Source organism: Echeneis naucrates, chromosome 16, assembly GCF_900963305.1.
Source record: "Echeneis naucrates chromosome 16, fEcheNa1.1, whole genome shotgun sequence".
In the NCBI taxonomy this organism is placed as follows: Eukaryota; Metazoa; Chordata; class Actinopteri; order Carangiformes; family Echeneidae; genus Echeneis; species Echeneis naucrates.
This window is the reverse complement of record NC_042526.1, coordinates 10950920-10973943: the sequence shown is the minus strand read 5'-3', so window position 1 is coordinate 10973943 and position 23024 is coordinate 10950920. Positions and strand designations below refer to the sequence as shown.

Below are 23024 nucleotides of genomic sequence, written 5' to 3'. Positions count from 1 at the left end.
CATTTTATTATGGATTATTTCAACACATGGCAGATTCCGCTGTGCTATTTTTTTTGGACAATAAACTGAAGAACAAGATTTACTTTTGTCTGTATTTATTGGTCAGATCACTCTGTTGGTTCTTATATGCCAAAAGTAGTAAAACTGCTAAAAACAAATTGGTATTATAGAACTATGCATACTAGGCAGCAAAGTGAGGCTGACACTAATATTTAGAATTTACCATCTTATTTTAGCATGACATAGCTTCATTTGCCATAAAAATTTCAGAAATGTAAAATATATTTCTACCATTTTGTGTATAATATGTGTTGACAGAACAAAAATTTGTAACGTGATATCATGGGTCTTGTTTTTCAGATGACTCCAGGAACATTGGTCTGCAGGGCTCCAAGTCCAGCAGCACTTCCTTGCGTGATGGTAGCATGGACACATCTACCACACCCTGCAAAACAACAAATCAATCTTGGACTCCAACCTACATGGAAGATTTTACTCCAAGCGAGTCTCTTCCGCCCTCGCTGGTCCTCAGCCCTGGCCTTTACGTCCCTCTGTATTCAGACTGGAACTCTGCCCTCGCCACATGGGGATTCGCATGGGAAGCTCACATCTATGGCCTAGGGTCTGTCTTCTCTGTGTTCAGTGCAATCTCTGTGATGTGTCTGTTAGGCCTTCTTCTGCGGTGTCCTCCTGGAAGCCCTTACTTCACTCTCTTGCACTTGTTCCTCCTCGCGTTTGCAGGAATGCAAGCTTTCTGTTTGCTCTACGATGCTTATAGTCACCAAGACCGTCTTCCACCTCTGGGCTCTCTGATGCTCTCTGAGTTACCCTTTCCCTGTCTGATCGCAGCCTTCTCCATGGCCTTCCTCCTTCTTTTATTGTGCTCACACATGCATATTTCTCTCCCACTTGCTATTTCTAGCTCATTTTCAAACTTAACCAAGCCTCGCCTTTTCCTGTGTGTTTCCTTGTTGCATTTTGGAGTCTCTTTAGGATGTGTTGGCCTGCTCCAGCTCTTCCACAATCTACCCACCATGATTCTGCTTTCTCCACATTGTCTGTTTGTGTGTCTAACCATCTTTCTGTCATGTTCCTACCTCATGTTCTACTGCTTAATAAGAGTAAAGACAAAACACATCTACAGACTGAATGACAATGGAGAGGCTGGAGGATCTCCTGAAGTTGTGCGACCTGCAAATTGCCCCTTTGCCAAAGTGGAGGACTGGCATAGGGCAGCGGGAGCTGGAGTTGGAGCTTCGTTGTGTTTGCTGGGGTGTGGAGGTCTACAGCTTTACGGGATCCTATATGCCCTTGGTTTAGGTAGGGTTGATGACTATGGGTTCCAGCCCTGGCCTTGGTGGAGCTACCAGGTAGGATGTAGACTCTGTGAAATCGGAGTGTGTCTAGGCTTGTCTCTCATTGGCACACACCCTTTGTTCTGTCAAAGCAACACATCTATCAAGACCATTACTCAACCACGTCCAGGATCTTGGTCCCGGCTTTCTTGCGGCTCCCCTTCACAAGGACTCAACCTTCCTTCTCATGGAGGTGCAAATCCCCCTGTCCTCCCATCACCCAATTCTTGGTCACAAGATAAGCAGGAAAAGCTGGTGGTCTGTGATGTCGTCAGTAAGGGACAGTCAGAGACTCTACTTCTTTCTTCAATGGTGGATCCTCCTGAAAATGGGCTAGATTGTGTCCCAAAATCCATGCAAATACGGACTACTATACTACCCCTACCTACACCCCCAAGCCCACCCAAAAGGCTTAAAAATGCAGTTGAGCCTCAGCTCTCATCACTGGATAGCTTAGCTGTAGAGAGTGATTCTACTGTGGACCTGCGGCCGCCCTCTCCCATAGATTTGTCCCGCAGCATTGACCAGGCTCTGTTTAGTGAGTCCCTGTTCTCTCACAGTATTTTTGGTTTACCAAGGCTGTTCAATACTTCTTCAAGCCATTCCTTGAGTTCTCCTAGCCAAGGTGCGTCTAAGCAAGATCCCAGTTCTGTGGAAAATTCGTTATACCGAACGTCTTCCTGTGGAGACATGGATAAAGAGAAAGAGAAAAATTCTCGATCTTCCCAGCCTCATGGCTCGTTGACCTCTAAGAGCAAGGCACTGGAACAATGGGATTGGAAAGAGAGCGTCTCTGGCTCAACCCAGGGTTTGTGCAGCATTTCCAGGGAGACAGGAAAGCTTCGCTCACATTCCTGGGCCAACAGAGGGCAAAGCTTTGCTCAGCACAGTCTTCCAAGAGCCATTCCTCACCTGTCTTACCACAGGCGTTACCGCACCCTGAGTTTGGCCTCCCAGGACGTCCAGGGCACTGGTCAACTGGCAGGGACTAAACACCTGAGTGAAAGCAAACAGCTGGAGTGGGATCTGGCTGTACAGGCAGAGTTTGTCAATGTGTGCAAACAAATTGATGCTCTGAGTGTTTGCAGTGATACCATTGAACTGTAGGAAGTTGTAAAAGTTCAGCTGTGAGTTGAATGCGCCTGTGATTATCAGGGAAAGCAGAATATCATTTTGGCAGATTTAAATTTTAAATCATAAAAGTCAATAAACAAAAGTGAAATAATGACCTGAATTTATAAAAGGATAATGGACATTCTTGATACAATTTGTAGCCTCAACTTGTTATCTGTTAATTTTTTCACACTGTTTTCGGCAACTTGTGCCCTTAAAAAGTTATTTCTGTGCTCATTGCACTTTGACATTCATGAATGTTAACCCTCAAATATCTAATGCTAAAATATGAAAATGCTGTCACACTGCGTCTAAACAGTAGGTATAATATTTGGATAACTGACATGTTGAGATGTGTCAGTTTTGTATATTGCAACAGCCCTCCCGAAGAAGCGATGAGTCTAACAGTCTTAGAATACTGAGGACAGCTGCAAAAGTGGCCGAATCTACAATATGGTTAATGGAAAAAAATATCATTGAACACTGCTAATGTACTACACTTCTGTGTTTTCAACAACAGGAAAATGTAAGACATCCTCATGAACCTGTAATATGACAATTCCATCATCGTCCATGACATCTCTATATACACTGGTAAAAATGATAAAGAAATATTAACTTTTCATTGTAACAAGGAACTAAAAAAGATGTGTAACAGTGATGCATAATAATTTGCTAACATGATTAGTACCCTTGCATTAGTTGTGAATGGAGTTGGTACACACCAGTACTTCATCATAAGAGCAAACATTTTGGCATTTTGTACTTTTCTCACAGGATTATATGTTAGTGTGGTGCAGTAAACATGGAAATCTGAGGAAAAACCAGGTTTACATAGAAAGGGTACTCCCTTGGCCAACCAAATGAGTGGAAATTTATTATTTTTTAAAATAAATTCTATCTATCTTTATTAGTATTTCCTTTTACTTTAGTGCCCTCTAGTGATAAAAAACACCCACTTAGTAGCAATTATTCTGCTTCCCATATTTATGGTGTTAAAACATTTTCTGGAGATATGACAAAATTTTAAAGCAATGTCAAATACCTTTTTCAAAATAATCTTTATTCATGCAATGCCATTTACAATGACTATCATTCTGAAGACTTTGTGTGGCTGATGGAACAAGACATTGGCATTTTCTATTTATTATTACTTTATTGCAATGATCAAGAAGGCATCAAATAATTTTGTGAACTTGGTTGTAAGTTGGTGCTAAATTCAAATTCAGTGTTTTAAAATGGAAAAATATCTATTTGTCTATCAGTGTAGAATAGTGAAGTTAATCCGCATGATTTATAACCTTACTCTAATGACTCCAAAGCCCAAAGAGATTGACTCATCTGTTAAACTGTTAAATGTTGAGCCTGAAAAAAGATGCATAACTATCTCCACTACCTAGTGTTGACTGATATATAATTTAAATTTATTTTTCCAAAGTGTAAATGTCAAGACTCAGTACCATTTGAGTGAACATGGAAATAATATGTGTATTGAATGATCAGATAATGGTCAGATATTTGTAATGTACGCCTAAAGCACGGATACTTCCCTGTCTTTTCACTGAAAATGTGTGCTGTCCAGTGTTTCCCAGTAAGAATAAAATGAACAAAGAAAGATCTAAAGTGAGACTACATGTGGTTGCTCCTGTGAGAATATGTCTGTTTGTTAATAAAAGCTGATGGCAAGCTTTTTGCTGCAATGATGGAGCATGTCGTTTGCAGGGTGAACAGAGGAGTGTCCATCATGTGACTGTGAAAATTTTAGAGATGAAGACACAACATTGAATTTGCAGTACAGCAATAAGACAATGAAACAGAACAGTTCTGTATGTACGATATATTTACTCATGATGCAGCAAGCTTTATGCACAAGGATGCAGACTAGAAAAAATGACCATGGTGACATAAAATTTTAAGATTATTTTACATGTGCAGTTTGCTTAGCATCAACAGAGAAAATATCGTAAAAGGTGTTCAACATTTGTGTTGGTCTCTTCTTTTAATAACATAAATTGCTAAATATTTAAAGCTTTACATCATAAAATGCTTGGTCATTGAGTCTGTTTTTATTCTTTTATTGTAAAGTAAATATAACCAACTAAATATGACTTCCTGATGTACTTTGAAAATAAATTTGCAACTCTGTAAGGTTTACTGTATATTCCTCTGTATCAGGGCGCAATTCAGAGATGGGAGATGGGCCTGCCATTAGGCCAGCAATAAGCTTAACCTAAAGCAGTAAATGACATGTATTTTCTTGTTGAAGGTGATCAGCAGAGTAGTTAATTACATTAGCCTCACTACACATTGGCCACAGGAGGAGAAAGAGAGAGAGACACAGGAATAATCTGGAGTCGTCGATCATTAATCAAAACTCTTCAGACTCAGAGTCAAAGGTTGTTTTTTTGTCTATCTTTAAAGGGGTCAGAGATGACAGAAAAAGATACAAACAGGTAGTGTCAGATTATAGTGTGGTCGTACTGCAAAAACAGCTGTGTATGAGTAGTTTCACATGCGTCCAGAACATCTGCTCATAGCAGCAGGGGCTGGGACGTTAGGTCCTGATCGAGGGTTTCCTCTTCCTCCCGCCTCAGTAAAGCCGCTTCTCGTAACTACATTTGGAATAGAAAAAAGTAAAATATCATCCTTATTCTGTGCTATGACTGTGTGCGCGTCTTGAAAGGAGATGAATGAAAGAACATGCTGGAGTGAAGACTGCAAAGTTGTACTTACATGGCACAAAAGAATATCTAATATGATAGCATGGATAAGAAAAGAGGAAAAGGTGAGACAGTTGTATGCTGCTAGCCACAAGCGAATGGCTTGATGGTAATCTGATGGTTTCTGACAAACAAACTGAATATAAGTAACATTTAGACAAGAGGAAAAAAAGATGATCACCAAACCATCACTGCCACTTCTACTATTTAGAGAGTAGAGATAAGATACGGATCGTAAAAACAAGCTGCAGAATGAAGATGTTAAACAGTCACCACTGGCTCATACGTACGAGTGGAGTCCGTGTACGCCTCCCTCCATTTGGGCAGACATGGTTCTCTTCTCAAACTTCAGCTCTCCTGAGTACATCATCGAACTGGGACAAAGTCACAGAACAGAGACTGACCAAAAGCCCTTCCACAATATAAATGCAGCAGAAACACTCACAAACACAATTTCATCCTCACCGTAAAATAGATAAACTCTTGGCTCCAATGTCCTGACAGCCGTGTTGGATACCAGCAATTAGGTAGGGTACGAACTTGTGGATGGAGCCTTTATCTTGGACTGAGCCTGAGACACCTTGGGCCACCTTTACCTTATCCCCCTCACTGGGGACACAAAAAGAGATCCATTCACACAGAGTAAGCGATAAATGGGCCAGAATTACAGTTCTTCAGAAGTAAAGTTCTTCAGAATAAGTATTTATGTAGCACCTGAAGTAGCGTTTCTGGCTATTATTTTTCTCCATGGCGTCCAGGGAGCCCATTCCTCTGTACTTCTTCAGGCGCACACCGTCCGAAAAGAAATATTCTCCTGGAGCTTCAGTAGTTGCCGCAAGCAGCGACCCCATCATCACTGAAGACAGAACAAACGATGTGATGAAGTGATGAAACATTGGCTAAAAGCAGGACAACAAATAAACAAACATTTCACAAAAGTTACAAATGTAGTTACACTACACATGAATGTAAATGCCGGGAAATGTCTGAATGTTCCAAAGAGATATAATGGTAAGTGTTTAAGGACTCAGAAATACATAGAATTTTTGTACCTGTAGATGCTCCCAAGGCCAGAGCCTTCACCACATGACCAACAGTTTGGATGCCTCCATCAGCAATTACTGGAACTCCAAAACGTCGTGCATATTCTGCAACCTTGTAGACTGATGTTCCTTGTGGCCGTCCACAAGCCATCACTAAGGGAGGAGGGGAAAATAAATCTTAGACGGTAAATATATACAGTAATGCATGCTCATTAGTTTAGTTGTGTAACTAAAAAAGTAGGTGTTCACTGTGCATTTCTGCCCTCCATGCCACACCTTCCTGGGTGATACAAATAGAGCCGCACCCCATGCCCACCCTCAGGGCATCCACGCCTGCATCGATCAGGTTTTTAGCTTGAGCAGCTGTCACCACTAGAGAGAGACAGAGAGAGAAAATAGGTGAATGAGGAGATAGGAGACCTTAAATACAGAAGAAAGAGGGAGCTTACCATTTCCTCCAACCACCTGAAGTTCAGGATATTTCTGTTTGATGTAGTTTATCATGTTGATCTGATACACAGAGTTTCCTTGGGAAGAGTCCTGTAGGTAAAATAGTTGAAATACTTTTAAATGAAAAATGACTCACCTGTGAAGTACATCACAGGTTTTAAAACAATGAATAGGAACATTCTTTTTATATATAATTCTGTTACATTCAGAATTCATTCATAGTAAAAAAAAAAAAAGAAAAAGAAAAAGAAGAAAAGATAATTCCATGTTTAAAAACCTACCAGGACCACTACATCCACACCAGCCTGCATTAAGAGGTCCAGTCTGCATTTGTCATCCTCTCTGGTGCCGATGGCAGCACCACACAGCAGCTGCTTACGGGAGTCCTTGGAAGCCAAGGGGTAGTCTCTGTTCTTCTTCAAGTCTGTCCTAGCAATGATGGCAACCAGCTCATCACTGTCATTCACTATGGGGAGCTTACCTAAGAGAGTCAGAGAGTAAAATGAGTGCACACATAAAGAAAAATGTTGATTACTTTGGCTCTACAGTGGCAAGATTCCTCTGGCAGATTCACCTTTTTTGCTTCGTTGCAGTATGTCATTAGCTTCCTTCAGTGTGACTCCAGCCGGTGCAACAACCAAATCCTCCCTTTTTGTCATTGCCTGAATCAAAGTAAATACATAAATAAATAAATAATTTGACTGGTTTTACATCATAAAGCCACTGTATTCTCTGTCACATATACACATATGAACACATTGGTGGGGAGCAGACCTCTTCCAGGGGTCTGTCATGATCTTTCTCAGACAGGAAGTCTATATCTCTGGAAGTGACAATGCCAACCAGCTTGCTACCCATCTTGCCGGTTTCAGTAATGGGGATCCCAGAGAAGCCATGGCGTATCTTGGACTCAAACACATCCCCCACTGTGTGTCGGGGACTCATCACTACTGGATCTGTAATGAACCCTTGTTCAAATTTCTGGAAAAAAAAAGAAGTGTTTTGGGTTTAGGATATTTTGTTGGTGTTACAGGTTTTTTTTTTTTTTTTTTTTTTTTTTTGTGTGTCTACTTTAGTTCACATCAATCTCACCTTGACTTTCCGCACCTCATTGGCTTGAAACTCAGCAGTACAGTTATGATGAATTATTCCAATCCCACCCATCAGCTGGAACCAGCCAATCAGATATAGAGGAGCAAAAAGAAAAAATGAATACTTCAGTGTTTTGTGTACTCAGGTCAGGCTTTGTCTGCTAGATGTGGCGTGTTTATAGTTGTGCTGTCTACTCACTGCCATGGCAATGGCCATGGATGACTCTGTGACTGTATCCATGGGAGAGGAAATGAGCGGTGTCTTTAGGGTTATTTTCCTTGTTAATGCAGATGTTAAATCCTGAAAGTAAAGTACATTTGGAAATAGAAGAAACAAGAAACATGGATGAGGATATCACACATGTATAGTTATTTATATAGTTTTATACATATAGTATAAAATAAAATCTTGAAGCTGTGCTATAATGCAGTGTAAACTGCCCCAAAGGTGCGTGCATGGATGCTGAAGGACAAATCAGCACGAGCACTTTCCCACAAACAACAACTATGATGCTGCCGCTACAGCACAAACGCATCAGACATGTTGGAGTCCAACTGGCTGAATGCACCTACTAGTTATAAGGTGACGCAGGTGTGTGTCTGTTTTTTACCCCTGCCTTTGAGCAATAACCCACGTGACCATGGCATGAAATTAATTTCATGTCCCAGCAGAGCAGGCAAAGACAAAAACAAAGCGAGCCAAATAAACAACCCTGTGCTCAAGCACCATTTTACTAATGACTATAACAAAGAGCGAAGGATTAATTTTAAGGATTACAGACAAATCTGACTATGCTTTTGAATTCTTAATGAAGAACATTACATATCAGCTAACACTGCATGACAAGAATACGTTTGTATCTCAAAGGAGCGAGACGGTGTGGTGTTTAACAGCACATGCAGAATTTCTTTTGGCCTCTTCGCCTCCAACAAAGGTTACCGCTGATTTTTATTGCAAACATTATGCTCTTGTGCTGTCATGTCTGAATAATAATAATAATAATAAATATCTTGTGAACTGGCCAGGGAAGAGCATATATGGACATTATGACTGCTGGGCAGAACGGTACTCACCACTTCATCAGAGGTAAAATCTATGAAACCAGGGAGGATCAAAAAGTCACTGAGAGCAGAGAGAGAAATGAGACACATGTCATCGGAGGGTAAAACATGAGAATATGTAAATTTAGAAGTGGAATAGAACTACATCAGCTTATTTAATTAGAAATATTATAGTGACAGTCACAGACCAAAGATCATATAGCATTCAGAGTGTATGGGAGCAGTATCCTTTCCCACAAAGCTGCTGTTCTTTAGTCAGCAGATATAATCTGACAGCCTTTCACCTCACTGATATGTTCTGTATTTATCCTCTACACACTGATGAACCCCGTACATCACCTCCATTAAGGATAAACTCATCACCCATTAACACACTGCATGCACATGCGTACATACACACACAGATTCTGCTTTTAACGACCCTGACACCACTCAGAGTCATCTTTGAAAGTCATATTACCTTTGTTAATCCTCCACATAAAGCCCAAGCAGATGTGTCATCTCTGGTAATACCAAACATTTAATGGAAGACATTGCATAATGCTGTGTGCTGCTGTTATGTGCATGAGGATATGTGCCATTTGTGCACATGATGCCGAAAAAGTACGTTTGCAATACCATAAACTGAGTCAGTAAAAAGTGCTGTGTGTTTGTTTTTATCAGCATTTCTTACTTGTATGTTAGTCCATCGCCGATAGCAAAGAGCTGTTGTGCTGTTAGCCCATCTTCAGGAACGTAACCTGTGCCTCCACTGATCAAGTAGTCTGCCATGCTGAATTGTTAAAAAACCACATGTATATGTTTAACGATGAATCTGTGAAAATTCTTCTAATTGACAGTAATTCGAGCGCATCTTAGAGGTTTTCATGAATATTATAATGACTATTTTAACTCAATTTTCAATCCATTATTTCAGTTTTTTTTATTAATTCTTTCATTGCAGCATGGGCCATCTATTCTCATGGGAAAATAACATATATTTTTAGTATGTAATGTATTTGTGGGTATATTTATCATTTGTGCAAAACCTGTATTCCGCTAATGTTTGTCTTGACTTCTGTTTGTCACAAACTTGCTTCAGCCAGATCCTATTACAAATGTTGGAGTCAAGACAGGAAACGCTAACAAAAAGAAACCGTCAATGGAAACTCCTTCCATGCACTTATGACGGCAGAGCAGTAGGTAAGAGGATTTGGGTGGCTGCCCACACAGCTGATAAATGGGCTTGTAAAGTGCACAGCCTGGGGGAGTAAACACATTGGGCCAACTTCATAAAGCATCTCAGCTGTTGCTGAAGATACATGGGTATTGAGCGCAGGTCTAGTGTGATATCAACATCAAAACCTTACAGTTAACTTTGCAGTTAGTGGTGAGTGTGAGACTGACCTTTCAGGTTCATATCCAGCTTGGATTCGTGTAGCGCTGTATCTCTGGGCTGCTGTCTCATGCCCGTGTCCATGTGGTGTTGGGTGAACGTATACCCCGTAGGGATGAGGTTGCTCCCCATCTCTGTTGGAGACGCGTGGCCGTGCTGGCTCCATGTCCCCTACAATCCTCCGGTAATCAATCTGGTAATTGTCCCTCTCCCCATCTCCAAAACGGTCATAACCATGACCCTCCATCTCCAGGAAATCCAGGGCTATGACCTCCACGGGGCTCACCACCTCACACACGCACACTCTTCAAGCACTTCTATTTTGTATCATATACATTAACAAAATCACACCCCCATTCTCCAGTGGCCCCAGTGACTCCGAATGGACACACACAGACACACTTAGATTGCAGTTCAATTAAAAGCACTCATAAACACTCTAGGCTTTCAGTGCATTTTCACACACACACACACACACACACACCTTTCAAACACACCTGACATGAGAGGAAGCTGCCATCTGCTATGTTGCCAGTTAAATCAAAATAGTCAAAAATTCAAGATTTCGCAAGATTGCAGAAGACTTCAAAGGATTTCTTGTGTAAAACATACAATTTTTTTTCCCAGAAAAAATCTTAAAGCTCCGGTAACAAAAGTCTGAATGATGCAGTATCAGTCAGCATTGGTTTCCCACAAAAGACTTGGAGTTTGAATTTCAGCATCTCAACTCTTGGAGGCCATTGAGGCCCTTTGGCAAGGTGTTTAGCTAACCTGCTGATGCAGCCGACTGTCTTGACTTCCAGGTATTTTCCCCAGCTGGAAGTACGAGCAGCTGCTGGGGATGAGAGTCAGGTCTTGCTTAGATGGCAGAGATTCGTCCCACTGGTGGACCAGAATGCAGCGCTGCTTAGTTATCCCTAAGGCTGGGAGCTTCTCCCCACCCCATTCTCCTGGTGCCTGCTGAGCTTAACTCTGTTCCTGACAGTAGCAGACGTCACTCTCCCTCAAAGAGGATTGGGAGCATTAATACAGCATGGGGTAGAGAGAGGTGGGTTTGTAGGGCGGAGTGAGGCAGTCAGACTGAAGGAGGGAAGGATGGGTCAAGATAACACTTTAACTAACTTTCTCCTCAGAGGATTACCTCTGTGCTGAGTTGTATGTGTGTTTTCACAGAGCTGTTAATGAAACAAAGGTCAAATCCCAGAATACTGTTACGTGGCAGCAAAATTTTGTTCCTTTAGGATAAACAGGAGGAGAAGGGCAGAGAAAAGTCTCTGATTGAGTAATGACAGGCAGAACCTTTAAAAGCAAGTTGTTGATATTTGGTCTTTACTTTAAATGCAAGAATGGTTTAGTGTTGCTTATTTCTAATATTAAATTCATCAGTTTTACAGCAGTGTACAACAAACTTTTACCTTTTAACTGAAGTGGAAGAGTTGCCCTCGACACCTTCATCTGCAGGTGACTGACTGACTGCTTGTGACAGTTACAGAGGGATTGAACCAGAAAAGCCTCTTACCCAGTCTCCCTCTCTCTCACACTCACACACAAACACACACACACACACTATAAGAAAGCACTTTCATCATATCAGCAATACAAAACATGTTTGTTGTTTATAATCAAACCATAGCCTCAACACAACCCACCATGCTACTTTCTGAAATGGCAAAAAGAAGAAGTGAGGAGAGAGAACTTCCTTTTTGAGGCTAAGTTTTATTTAAAAAAAAATATGCTCAAGGCTTGTAGTAAAAACAGTAAAAAAAAAAACAAAAAAAAAACAACTGTAAAAAACAGCATATGCACAAAAATACATTAAATTAAAGATAATAATGCAGGAGGAGAAGTAGGGGAAGGTTGATGACACTTGCGTTAAATGCGAGAAGGCCACACGTTTCGTAATTATGCACCTGAGAGAAAAGAAAGTTAAATTAAAACTTGAAACTTGAATTACTTGTCATAAATTAAATTATGTTTGAGGTAAGAAGTGAAAATCATACCAAGGTCTTTCATTAGGTCTTGCTCATATAACTTGAGGGCATCGTAGAACCTGGCTTTTGCATAGTCCCCTCCTGAGTGCAGAGAAGTTTGAAAAAGCTCTCTTATTTTTTCGTCACTTGTTGGGATGGCCTCAATTCTTCTGAAGATTCCAGGAGCAACGATGTCTCCAAGCTTTTTGAGGATTTTCGTCACATTGTTGACATTGTTGGTGATAGGCAGTATATTGTCCTCAACGAACCTCACTGTTTATAAATAAGATATGAGGAATGAGGAGTAGGGAATGTCCACCAAAAGATATTATTCAACCATAAATGTAATTCTACATCAATGCCAAAGTGCTCAAATTTTTATAAAATATAGGAAATATGAACAAAAAATGTACATTTATTTCTTCAAGCATCACTGCGATGAAAAAAATGAAATGCCCTAAACAAAACAAAAAACCTTGCATTATTAAATAAAAAACCCAAACCTTTAACATCATCGCTTATGGTTTCAGTGGGGCTAATGTCCATCACCTGTTAGCAAAAGTAAAAACTTATTTTAGTCTATACAGTGGACTAATACAGTACATGCATTGAATGATACCATTTAATGCCAAATAGATGTATAATGAACGCACAATTAGTACATATATAATACAGCATAACATGAATCCACATCTGAATTGCTTTTGTTTGTTTACCACTTAACCTCAGTTAACTCAATCAAAGATCATGTTTCTTTTCCCCTGCCATTGAGGCAACAGACAAAATATTTGGCATACCTCTGATAATGGGCTTTCCATTCCGAAATCAACAGCGTCACCGAAGTCTCCTGAAAAAGACAGAAAGAACATTGCGCATTGTTTTATGATGGAAAGTAATCGCAAATCAGGTTAAATTCATCCAACCTACAGATGGTATTTAATACTTGACCTCTCTGTTGAGGAGAACTGAATGGTGCACTTGTGCTTGTGCTTGTGCTTGTGCTTGTGCTTGTGCTTGTGCTTGACTGTGACTTCTTGGATAGGGAATCCTAAAAAGAGAATTAACATATTGAAAATAGTGAATGAGAGATAATCATCAACCACACAGAAGTGTTTTCATGAAATAAGATTTTGTGGTTAATCAGCACTTTTTCTGAATTGATGACTTGTACCTTGACATTTTTGATGGCAGCATCAATTTCCTCATCCGTGTACTTGTTATAAGCCTTCTGTGTGTCATTGAGGATACCTGAAACATAAACCAAGCTTTATTTTAGACAACACAGTTGCAGCAAATCACTGTGTGATAAGCGAAAAAGTGGCTTCACAAATAATCAAGATGGAAATTTCAAGTTCATCCTGTGACAAATGCTTCATTATTGGATTAGTCAAGATGTATGCCATAGCAATACATACCCTGAAAGTCAGGCCTGTCATTGGGCTCCTTTTGCCAGCATTGTTTCATGAGGGTAACCAGCTCTTGTAACCCTTTTGCATTGTTGTTTTCAAGTGCTTCGATAGAAGGTCTTTGATTGTCGTAACCGACGGCTTCTCTCACAAGGTGTATGCAAGCCTCTGTGATGCGTGTGATATAATGAAGAAATGCACATTTGCACAATGTGTGATATACACAAACTACAGTAAACTTAGTTGTGATGAATTATGAGGGAACCAAACAAACACATCCAGTAATTTTATCATATAAAAGATGAGAGCTTTGATTGAAATCAAACAAAAACAAAAGGCGAGGGGTAAGATGTAAAATTCATTAGAAGAACCTGGATATGGCTCTTCTCCAGTAGAGATGGCAGCGAGAAAGATGCCATAGCTGACAAGAGAGAGGAGAATTTTTCTTTAGTAACACATTCAAGCTGTTATATTAGCTGTATATTCAAATGAAAATCACTGATTTGAATGTTTACCTATATACATCAAAAGAACGGTAACGCTTGCATGAAGCATTAATCAGTGCCTCAGGAGGCATGTATTTGTAAGAACCTCCAACCATTTTTTCTTTCTCTTCTTCATCGGTGTACACAGCACTGGCTGAAGTCCTGCACAGACCAAAATCTGCCAGCTACTGGGATAAAAACAATAATTTAAGTTTAAGATTAAGTTTCACTTCAAATTAACTAAAGAGCTTTAGTTCAATGGTACTTGACCTTGGCTGTGAATTCTGCATTCAGCAGTACATTATTTGGTTTTAGGTCCTGGTGCACTAAGGGAGGATTGTGTTGATGGAGGACGTTCATGCCTAGAGCCACTTGATGTGCCATGCGGAAGACCAGGGGCCATTGTGGGAGGACATGTTTGTCAATTAGAGTCTGAACTGATCCTCTTTCCATAAACTCCATGACTATTCCGTGTGTCGTGGATCCTGGTAATCTCTGGAATGGTCCAAAAACCCTCACAATGTACTCAAAGGAAGCCAAGGTCATGTACTCCGCCTCAGACAGTGCTTTTTCCAGCTCGCTGCGGGGGAAAAGGGAGGAACGTAACAATTAATGAAACAATCAATTTGTTAGTCCTTCAAAAATGTGTAAATATTTACCCACAACTGCTTTTCAGTATCTTGACAGCCCGGTGGATCCGTAAAGTCTTGTGCCAGGCTGTGTAGACATCACCGAAAGTTCCGGAGCCGATAAGTTTCCAGTCTTCAAAGTCCTCATAGCACATAACACTGCGAGCCATCCCGTTTGCAAACCCTAAAAACTATAGAAAAACATGCAGAAAAGACACCCGTCGGCATTTCTTTGGTATGATAAAACAATATCAATGTTGACAATGTTGTACTCACCACAAATGATTCGACGTGTCCGATTTTTTACAAACGTGCTGTCATAAGACGACAAAAAGTCTGACTTCCTGATTCTGCGGCTCCAACATGATGATGTCATCATCGGGGCGGGGCTTAAGACACAAACACTTCTTGTTTGTCATAACGCTCTTTAGATGAAGGTAATAATCATAATAATAATAATAATTACACTAAAAAAATTAAAAACAAAAGAGAAAGTTAGAGAGGTTTAATCGAATGAAAGACATTTCTTAACCCAGTAAAGATCAGAAGATTTTTTTTTATAAAAATACTGAGTACTTTATTTGGCCCATAGTGAAAAGAATAAACAGGGGAAAAAAGTATTTAAAATAGTGTGAAAAGGTGACAACGATGTGCGATAAAGGACCTAACAAAAGGACAAACATTCAAACATGATAGAATTTATCTTTGTTGAACTTAGATGGAGCTACAAATTGAAAGATTTTTCTTATTTTGTCAATGTCTCCACAGTGGTAATAAGACACAGGTCCGTTGATCATCTGAAGGGGCGGTGTCCAGTGAGAGGTTTGCTCTGTTTTGCTCTGACTGCACCTTTTATATTTGTTTAAGAATAAATATCTCTTATTATATATCACTTATAAAGATTTTGTGAGGGAAATGTTATCTGTCAGTTCTCCATTAATAGAAAGCTGTCCTTTTTTTATGTGAAAAACACAAACCAAAAAAACAGTTTTTGTGATATTTTAATGATAACCCGCTCACATATTTAAATGTAAATATGTGTAACAGTACTGGTTACAAATGAATCTGCAAGTCCTTCTGAGAAAGCAATTCAAGAGTAGACGAATTAACCCACAACATGCTTTCAGTGTTAAAGCTGAGCTACAGAAACTTGACTTGTCTCATATCATGCATCACTCATTAATCTGATGAGGGAGACTGTTATAAGTCTACATGATCTCTTCCCTTCTTCATTGCAGCCCTTTCTCATCACTGCTCCTCATCTTACCTTGTCTCTGTCCTACGTGCTCCCACTTGCAAGAGCAAGACAAAAGCCATGCTCAGACTGTTGTCTGTTTACATTATTAATGTCAGAAAAATTGAATGGAGAAATTGTGATTTGATGCACAGGTTCCTGTGACAGCTATCATGGATCTTAATGTGCACAGCCTCACGTCTACACCCCTTTCATTAAGCGTGCAGAGGTGTATTTACTCATATCCCACGCTGCCATGCTCTTTCAACCGGCATCGATAGGCGCAGTCTGCTCTCACTCTCTGCATTTCTATTGCTCTCACCCCTCCCTCTTCTCCACCCACCTTCATTTACGCACAGCACAGAGTGGACTGCTCTGCCGGTGCCTGCTCTCCAGAACACATCTCTCTCCTCCTGGCTTCCTTTGCCTCATCCTATGCCTTTCTGAAACAATTTACGGTCTTCTTTATATGCTTCCTTCTTTCCCCTTGCCTCATGCAGACGATATGTGAGGCCAGGGATGGTTTAGTAAAGGGAGCTTTCAGCATTGGATCTGTGAGCGGAGAAGTGAGGTGAGCATCTGTCGTTACAGGGGCTGCCGAGTGCTTTTGGCTGGGGAGCATCACTGATGCAGGTTGCATCCTCTGGATAACCAACTGGAGAGTCTCACCAGAAAGAAGATAGACCCACGTGCTGGATGTGCTTTGTGTTGGGAGAAAGAAGGCAACAACTAAGGGAGGAGAGCATTTAGTGAGAGGCACAGGAGTCAGAGGGGTTTGGGGGGAGGTGGGTGTGGGGTCTGCAGGGAGTGTTTTAAAAGTGAAAGGAGGAGTGAGGGGTGGGGGGTGTCTGTGCTCTCGGATCAAAGAACTGGAAGACGGAGGATTGCTTATTACTCTGGAGAGTCTAGGCAGTCACAGGCTCTCCAGCGGCTGTGGCATTACAATTAGGGAGCAGAGGTTGTCTGCAGCACTGACTGAAAAAGCAGAGGGAGGAGGTTAAGGACACGGAGTGGGAGGACCAGTCAAAGGACTCCATCTGCACCGAGGTGCTTCCTGCTTCCTGACCGAAGAGTCAGAATAAGAGGGAGAAGAAGGAGAACGAAGTCCATCCAGGAAAATTGCAACAATCCTTTTTCGCAAGAATCTGTAGAAGGATCCCATCATGGCTGTCCAACTCATCCCTGAATCAGCCGTGTGTTTGCTCATGGTGAGTCTCAGGGGGCTATAGCATTACCTGTGCTGTCTACTGCTTGTCTTTGTTTCTTTCTTCCTCTGCTGTGGCTTTCTCTCATCACTCTCTCCGCATGGCAAATGGTCAGGCATCCGCTAAAGTGGGACGTGAGCTCATAAACAGAGATCTAAACTGCTTGTTTGCTCCACCCCTTTACTACTACCTACCAGTTTCAAATCTTCTGAGAACTTTCTTGTGAGAATCAGAAGCCGCTTTCTGTACCAAATAAACTCGTGTCTTTTTACATCCAATCCAGAAAACTCCAGCTGTTGTCCCTCTCTCCCTCTCTCACTTGTTCAACTACTGCAGTGGTCAAGTGTGGGAGAAATCCCTGACAGACCATTGCAGCCATGGAGGTGCAGTGCTGAACATGATGTAGTACCATTTTGGAGATGGATGTCACTTAATAGATGCATCTATGGATGTGTGAGTAATAGACGTGTGACTGTCTGCAGTATGTGTATGTAAATAAGTTGATTCAGGGTTGTTTTGTGTCTAACTAATCAGGGTGTGATCATTTCCAATCTTTCAGATACAACCAGTTCAATTACATATAATACAGACAGAGCTGCAGCCCATGGCAGAGGATTTGCAGGATCTTGTTAGTGTAGCATGCAATCCTTCATTGACATGAAACAGATTGGCTTGGCTTTCCGCCTGGTTCAGATCTGGCCATAGAGAGGGATGAAATAGAAACACACAGCATGCTTTATTACAGTGAACTCTGCTTTCTCTCCTTCCAGCTGTAAAGTCAAACAATGGCACAGTGCCTTTGCTGCATGCGTAGAACACAGATAAGCCATGCTCCCCTTTTATGAAGAGCGTTATTTAAATGACTGTACACCCTGCACACTGGTTGATTTTGAATAGGAGGGGCATGTTCTACTCATTCTCATTCTATAGTGTTGGCATTCTGCAGTCCCAGGGGAAGTCATGCATCGCCGCACTACCTGCTATCTCCACCTGTCATGGCTGTCTGTTACTATGGGGATAGGCCATGCAGTCCACTTGAGGGAGAGGAGGAAGGAAAAGTGGGAGTGCAAGAGATGGGACAGGGCAGAGAGAAAAAGATGGAAAAGGAAGTTTGAGCAAACCAGGAGGAAGGAGACAAAGTGAAAGCAGGCTGTCCCTTGACTCCATTTTGCAGTCTGCACGTTAGCCTGAGCAGAGAGGGTGTTCCTTTCCAAATGCTGATAATGTGATAGCTGACAGTTTTATACCCCATGTTTTTATTTTCCTCTCATCCCAAGTAGCATTGAAAAACTATAACTTACTGTCACAACTTTTTACTGCCTCATATCCATTCATGATGAGAGCCCTGCAGCTGCGATGTTCTCGCCATTCAGCACTGCCTCAATCTCTTGGTGACGTGCAAGACACTTCACTGGATTTCGGGCATTGTCTTAGGCAGAGATTTGTCTTTGCCTGTTACTGCAAGATCACTAAGGCTAAGGAATAATGCGAGATAAATCTGCTCTGTGGTGATTTTTCCTTTATATGCTGAGCAACATTGACATCAGATCATTGATTTCAGAGCTCAGTGATGTATTCAGAAATCCCTGGCATTTGCATCCAAGCTGATGTGTTCCTATCCAAATGGGAGTTTATGCAGCATTTGCGCACAGTGCCAGTGTTTCGTGAGCGCACGTGTTTGCGTGTGAGTCATGATTAATATGGATCATGCTTCCTGCCTCCGTGTATATTAATATTTCAGGTGTTTAAGTGATTATGTCCCGCAGTAATTACAGGAGCTGCTTTAAATAATTTGCACTGACAGCACAACAAATAACCTCCACACACATCCAAAATAGATGGATTGATAGACTTACTTTTCCTTCTTTTTCTGTCATGTCCTCTTTGTGGCTGATACAAACTACAGTTAGGTGTTTTCTTCTCTCCTACGGGTCCACTTGGTAATGTGATTGGCCAAGACTTACAATAGCTATAAAACCGAATGGTCTCATATCTGACATAGAAACTGGGCCAAGTGGGAAGGACTATTATGTTAGAGTCATGGCCACTATCCTAATCTTGTTATGAATGGATTAGATCAATAAAATACGGGATGAGAAACTAGTGGATGAGTCTTAGGGGAATTGTTATAGTCTTTTTTTATGCACTTCATTTTCACGGGTTAATTAATTATTGGCATATTTTACAGAGGTGAGGGATTTTCATTTCAAGTGTATCTACATGGACAGATACAGTATCTCTCTCTCTCAATCTCCCTGGTCTGATGGAGAGGGATGAAGAGATAAAAAACAAAACTGTCTACAGACAGACAAGCAGACATGATGCCATCTGATATTAGAACAAATCACAAATAGGATGCTATCGTTTGATCACAATCGGTGGCAATATAGCTTTACTGCTGAGATCTCTATCACCAGTATATGACATGTCTCCTGGCTTTTATTTGGAATGAGCTTTTTGAACTGGAACTGGACTGACTATTACTGCACAAGTGAGACATTTATTTTTGACCTGGACTTGTGTGATTTATGTGTGCTGCCCCTATTGCAAGATTTCTTTTTACTGCTACAAATCAGAACTGGAGCAGTCATGGTGTTTGCCCGCATGCATATCACCGAGCTGATCGGCTCTGCTCTTGAGGGGTTCAGAAAAGAACAGCTAATAGCTAGTATCATGTAGGATTTACACTGAAATTAAATACCACGAACAATAAACTCAGGCGGTAAATAACGGCATCGTTCGGAATCTAAATTCAACAAGATTTCATAGGCTCCAGTTTTTTGTTTGTCATTTTGATGCAGCTAATCCAGGATTTATTGAAAATTCAGTGCCACATGGAATTGTAATTATAGAAGTTTGTTGAATCTGGAACACCATTTATCTTTGGCTTAGGGCTTTCTTTTTCTTTTTTTTTTAGTAGAAGTCTTGTTCTGGTTCAGGGGTATTTGATCAAAATGGATTTTCTTAGTGCTGGACTGATGTCTGCAGATGTAGCTGAGGGAAAACAGGGCAAGTTAGTGTTTTGACACACACATGAGCTAAGTGGATTATCTTCATGTTGCTGCAGGGTTCTGCTCTGCGTGATGTGAAAGAACAGCAGCCCACGGCTTTGTGTTGCTCATTGCAGCATACATGTTAAAGGTCGTCTCTTTGCAAGATGACATCCAGCATGACGGGTGGATGGATGCAACATCACACACCTGCCTAAGTAATCATCAAGTCTATAAAGTCTTTCTGTGTGGCTTGCACTTTGCCATGTGTGAAGTCAGGCTGATAATGGACATGTTATTTATGCTTGGGAAAGCATACAACCAGGAACCAGCAAATGCACGGAAACTCCAAAACAAAGACCTCTTGTTGCCTTTCTTGTTGGCGCCCATGTCTCTGCATTACTGTCCCTCATTCAATTATCCTGTCACTGAGGATGGAGACCAGATGACTCAGTGTGATCAAGCCAGAGGATTCATTCAACACTAATCAAATCACTATTCTATGACGTGATGTAGCGAATGTTGGCTACATACATGTGGCTTAATTGCAACACGCATACATTTCTGTTTATGCCTGCAGAGCTTGGGATTTCCACGTAGTAGCTAAAACAGTGCATCAGACATTAAGCAGCAACAGTCAGAAACCATTTTGTCAGAGATTATTGTTGTATTTTCAATTTCTGATATTCATTGCAATAGAGCAGCCATCGTATAAATAAAAGAGGGCTGAACAGCGTGGGGGAGGGTTAGCAGGATGACATCATACTGAGATAATTGATTACTGCTCTGTAACAACAGCAAAGGGAGAGATACAGTGTATTTGTGTCCATGCGTGTAATAAGATGGGTTGTTTGGATGGAAACATACACACAGTAAAAGTCAGTGTGTAGTGCTGTGAGTCACCTAACAACCTTTAGTAACTGAGTGTGACCTTTTTTTAAACCAACAACCACTCAGAAATATTCCTAACATCTCCCTTCACATTACCACCAGGACTGACTGTATTTTCCGTTATCCTTCATAACCAATTGTGTACCTTGAATAGATTTCTATTTCTTCTAAATGATTAGGCTGACTGAAGAGACACAGAGATTTTTTAAATGTTTATTTTTTTTACTGCTGTCACAATCTGGCGCTTTACTTCTTGTCCTACCTTGAACTTCTTCTCATGTGCTTCCTTTTTGCTTATCTGTACTGCTCTACATTAACAACTTCACAATTCATAATTTCTTTAATGCTGCAGTCTGACTGCAGAACAGTCATGCTTGACTGATGTTTGGAGGTGGTTCTGCTGAAGTCAGCTAACTAAAGACCTGGAATTGCTGCAGGGGGATAGCAACACTTATTTTACAACATTAACAATGCCTTTTGTGGTTGGTTTTGGTGTGCTGTTTTTCAACAATGAAATTAACTGTGTCGTACACTTAACAGTTCTATTTGTGTTGTGTGAAGAGGTAGGTTTACACTGATATCAGATTTTTTAGTCATGTTCTTTCATCCATCCCTTGCCTTTGGTTGATTATAGTTGGTCTAGTTAAAGGAGATGTTGATTTAAATGTGTTAATTAGTAAAAATTCACCTTGGGCCACAAACAGTTCAGTCATGTCTGTCACAGTCTCTGTTGGATTCCTCTCACCTGAAGTCACAGCCACGCCCCCTCATCAGGACTCTTCCCCTCACCTACTGCACCCAGCTGGTCCTGATCACCAATTGGTCGGCATATAAACCTCTCCTGCTCGCTCATTCTTTGCCAGGTTGTTCGCAGTCCTTATGTGAGGTTTTTCCCAGCAGTCTTTATCAGACTGTTTCCCTGTTGCTAACTGTGCCTGTCTCTGACCCATCTCTCTTATCTTTGCCCTGGAAAACTGAGCAGCCTCCTGAACCTGACCTTGCCTATTGTCTGTCCCCTGCCCGCTCCCTGCCAGCCTGGTTTCCCTCCCTGGAGGACCCAGCCTATTCAGAGTCTTGCAACTAGCACTTGCACCAGGTCAGTGGCTTCCGCCGTTTGGATCCGAACCCACAACCCTCACAATGTCAGCATTAGCTTCCAATTAAAAAAAATAAAAAAATAATAAAAGCAACATTAAATAATTTTCAGTTCCTCTCTCAAATAAATGGCACCTTAACCTTTACAAATAACTGTAACAAACACACAGCCTTATCCTTTAATTTTACTTATGGGTTTGTCAGCTGAGGAATTAAGTCCAATCTTCACTCTCCTGTTCACGTCTGTCTTTAGTCCCCCTTCCCATCTGGTTTCTTTCAGTAGCTAATATCACCTGTGTTTTTTTTTTTTGTTTTTTTTTTCTTCTTAAAGCTTATTTATCTGGTTTCTGATACAGACAACTGCTTGCTGGAAATCATATACTAAATCATGCTTACAATATGTTGGCTACTGTGCAGATGCAAGCAATGAGTTTAATTTGATGAAATATCACAATAAAATTTAATTTGCAGGTTCCATCTAGTGATTTGATTTTAATATTGCCATTTAATGCTGAATAATGCTTTTTAAAAAAAATTGCTATTTGGAAATTACATAATTAGTTTATTCAATGTATTTGCTTAGTCCACAAAGTCATGGCCACAGCTGAAGGTATTGATTGGGGCTTTGATTGGAGTATGAACGGCTTTGAACATTGTTGATGATCACAGAATTGATCGGCTTGTCCTGCATCAAAGTAGCAGTGTCAAGGAATTCCTACTTTAGCCTGGCTTTGGTTCTGGTACTTGTGAAATGTTGTGAAATAAAATCATTTTTTGTTTGGTTGTTTGGGTTAAGAGAGAGAGAGACACTGTTAAGTTACCAAAAATGTATGTCAGTGATATGTGCAAGTGAGTGATGGGGGCAGACAGAATAGAATACCATTAAATCTTTTGAGCTGTTAACACTGCG

The 23024-nt window shown here is 40.8% G+C and overlaps 2 protein-coding genes across 6 annotated transcripts; both read right to left on the bottom strand.

Annotated features, from left to right (window-relative positions):
* Positions 1-4584: 4584 nt before the first annotated feature.
* Positions 4585-9606, bottom strand: impdh1a (IMP (inosine 5'-monophosphate) dehydrogenase 1a). 3 transcript variants are annotated; one of them, XM_029522871.1, is made up of 14 exons: positions 9508-9606; positions 8847-8895; positions 7972-8073; positions 7774-7848; positions 7456-7662; positions 7256-7343; positions 6963-7162; positions 6681-6771; positions 6508-6603; positions 6241-6384; positions 5903-6044; positions 5654-5797; positions 5479-5562; positions 4585-5080 (listed from the first exon to the last, which is right to left on the bottom strand). In XM_029522871.1, exons 1-14 carry the CDS (start codon positions 9603-9605, stop codon positions 5059-5061), a joined length of 1542 nt encoding a protein of 513 aa, XP_029378731.1. In that variant the 5' UTR covers position 9606; the 3' UTR covers positions 4585-5058. The 3 variants fall into 3 exon arrangements, with proteins under 3 accessions (XP_029378731.1, XP_029378729.1, XP_029378730.1); XM_029522869.1 differs by having other exon boundaries at positions 7789-7848; positions 9508-9605; XM_029522870.1 differs by lacking the exon at positions 7774-7848 and having other exon boundaries at positions 9508-9605.
* Positions 9607-11908: 2302 nt separating this feature from the next.
* Positions 11909-15056, bottom strand: LOC115056762 (receptor-interacting serine/threonine-protein kinase 3-like). 3 transcript variants are annotated; one of them, XM_029523462.1, is made up of 12 exons: positions 14976-15031; positions 14730-14883; positions 14341-14650; positions 14101-14255; positions 13957-14006; positions 13595-13753; positions 13351-13427; positions 13128-13227; positions 12977-13026; positions 12683-12728; positions 12210-12452; positions 11909-12119 (listed from the first exon to the last, which is right to left on the bottom strand). In XM_029523462.1, the coding sequence occupies exons 2-12, from the start codon at positions 14867-14869 to the stop codon at positions 12112-12114; spliced, it is 1338 nt and encodes a 445-aa protein (XP_029379322.1). In that variant the 5' UTR covers positions 14870-14883; positions 14976-15031; the 3' UTR covers positions 11909-12111. The 3 variants fall into 3 exon arrangements, with proteins under 3 accessions (XP_029379322.1, XP_029379323.1, XP_029379321.1); XM_029523461.1 differs by having other exon boundaries at positions 11910-12119; positions 14730-14890; positions 14976-15056; XM_029523463.1 differs by lacking the exon at positions 14976-15031 and having other exon boundaries at positions 14734-14867.
* Positions 15057-23024: the final 7968 nt, after the last annotated feature.

What these genes read in the sequence shown, in the direction of transcription:
- impdh1a (XM_029522871.1), bottom strand. Translation starts at nt 9,605, where the DNA reads ATGGCAGACTACTTGATCAGTGGAGGCACAGGTTACGTTCCTGAAGAT. An exon ending in ATTTTACCTCTGATGAAGTG is followed by an intron (nt 8,074 to 8,846) that starts GTGAGTACCGTT and finishes CTTTACTTTCAG; the next exon opens with GATTTAACATCTGCATTAAC. An exon ending in CCATGGCCATTGCCATGGCA is followed by an intron (nt 7,849 to 7,971) that starts GTGAGTAGACAG and finishes GGCTGGTTCCAG; the next exon opens with CTGATGGGTGGGATTGGAAT.
- LOC115056762 (XM_029523461.1), bottom strand. Translation starts at nt 14,869, where the DNA reads ATGGCTCGCAGTGTTATGTGCTATGAGGACTTTGAAGACTGGAAACTT. An exon ending in TGACAGGCCTGACTTTCAGG is followed by an intron (nt 13,428 to 13,594) that starts GTATGTATTGCT and finishes TTTATGTTTCAG; the next exon opens with GTATCCTCAATGACACACAG. An exon ending in TGGAAAGCCCATTATCAGAG is followed by an intron (nt 12,729 to 12,976) that starts GTATGCCAAATA and finishes TTTTGCTAACAG; the next exon opens with GTGATGGACATTAGCCCCAC.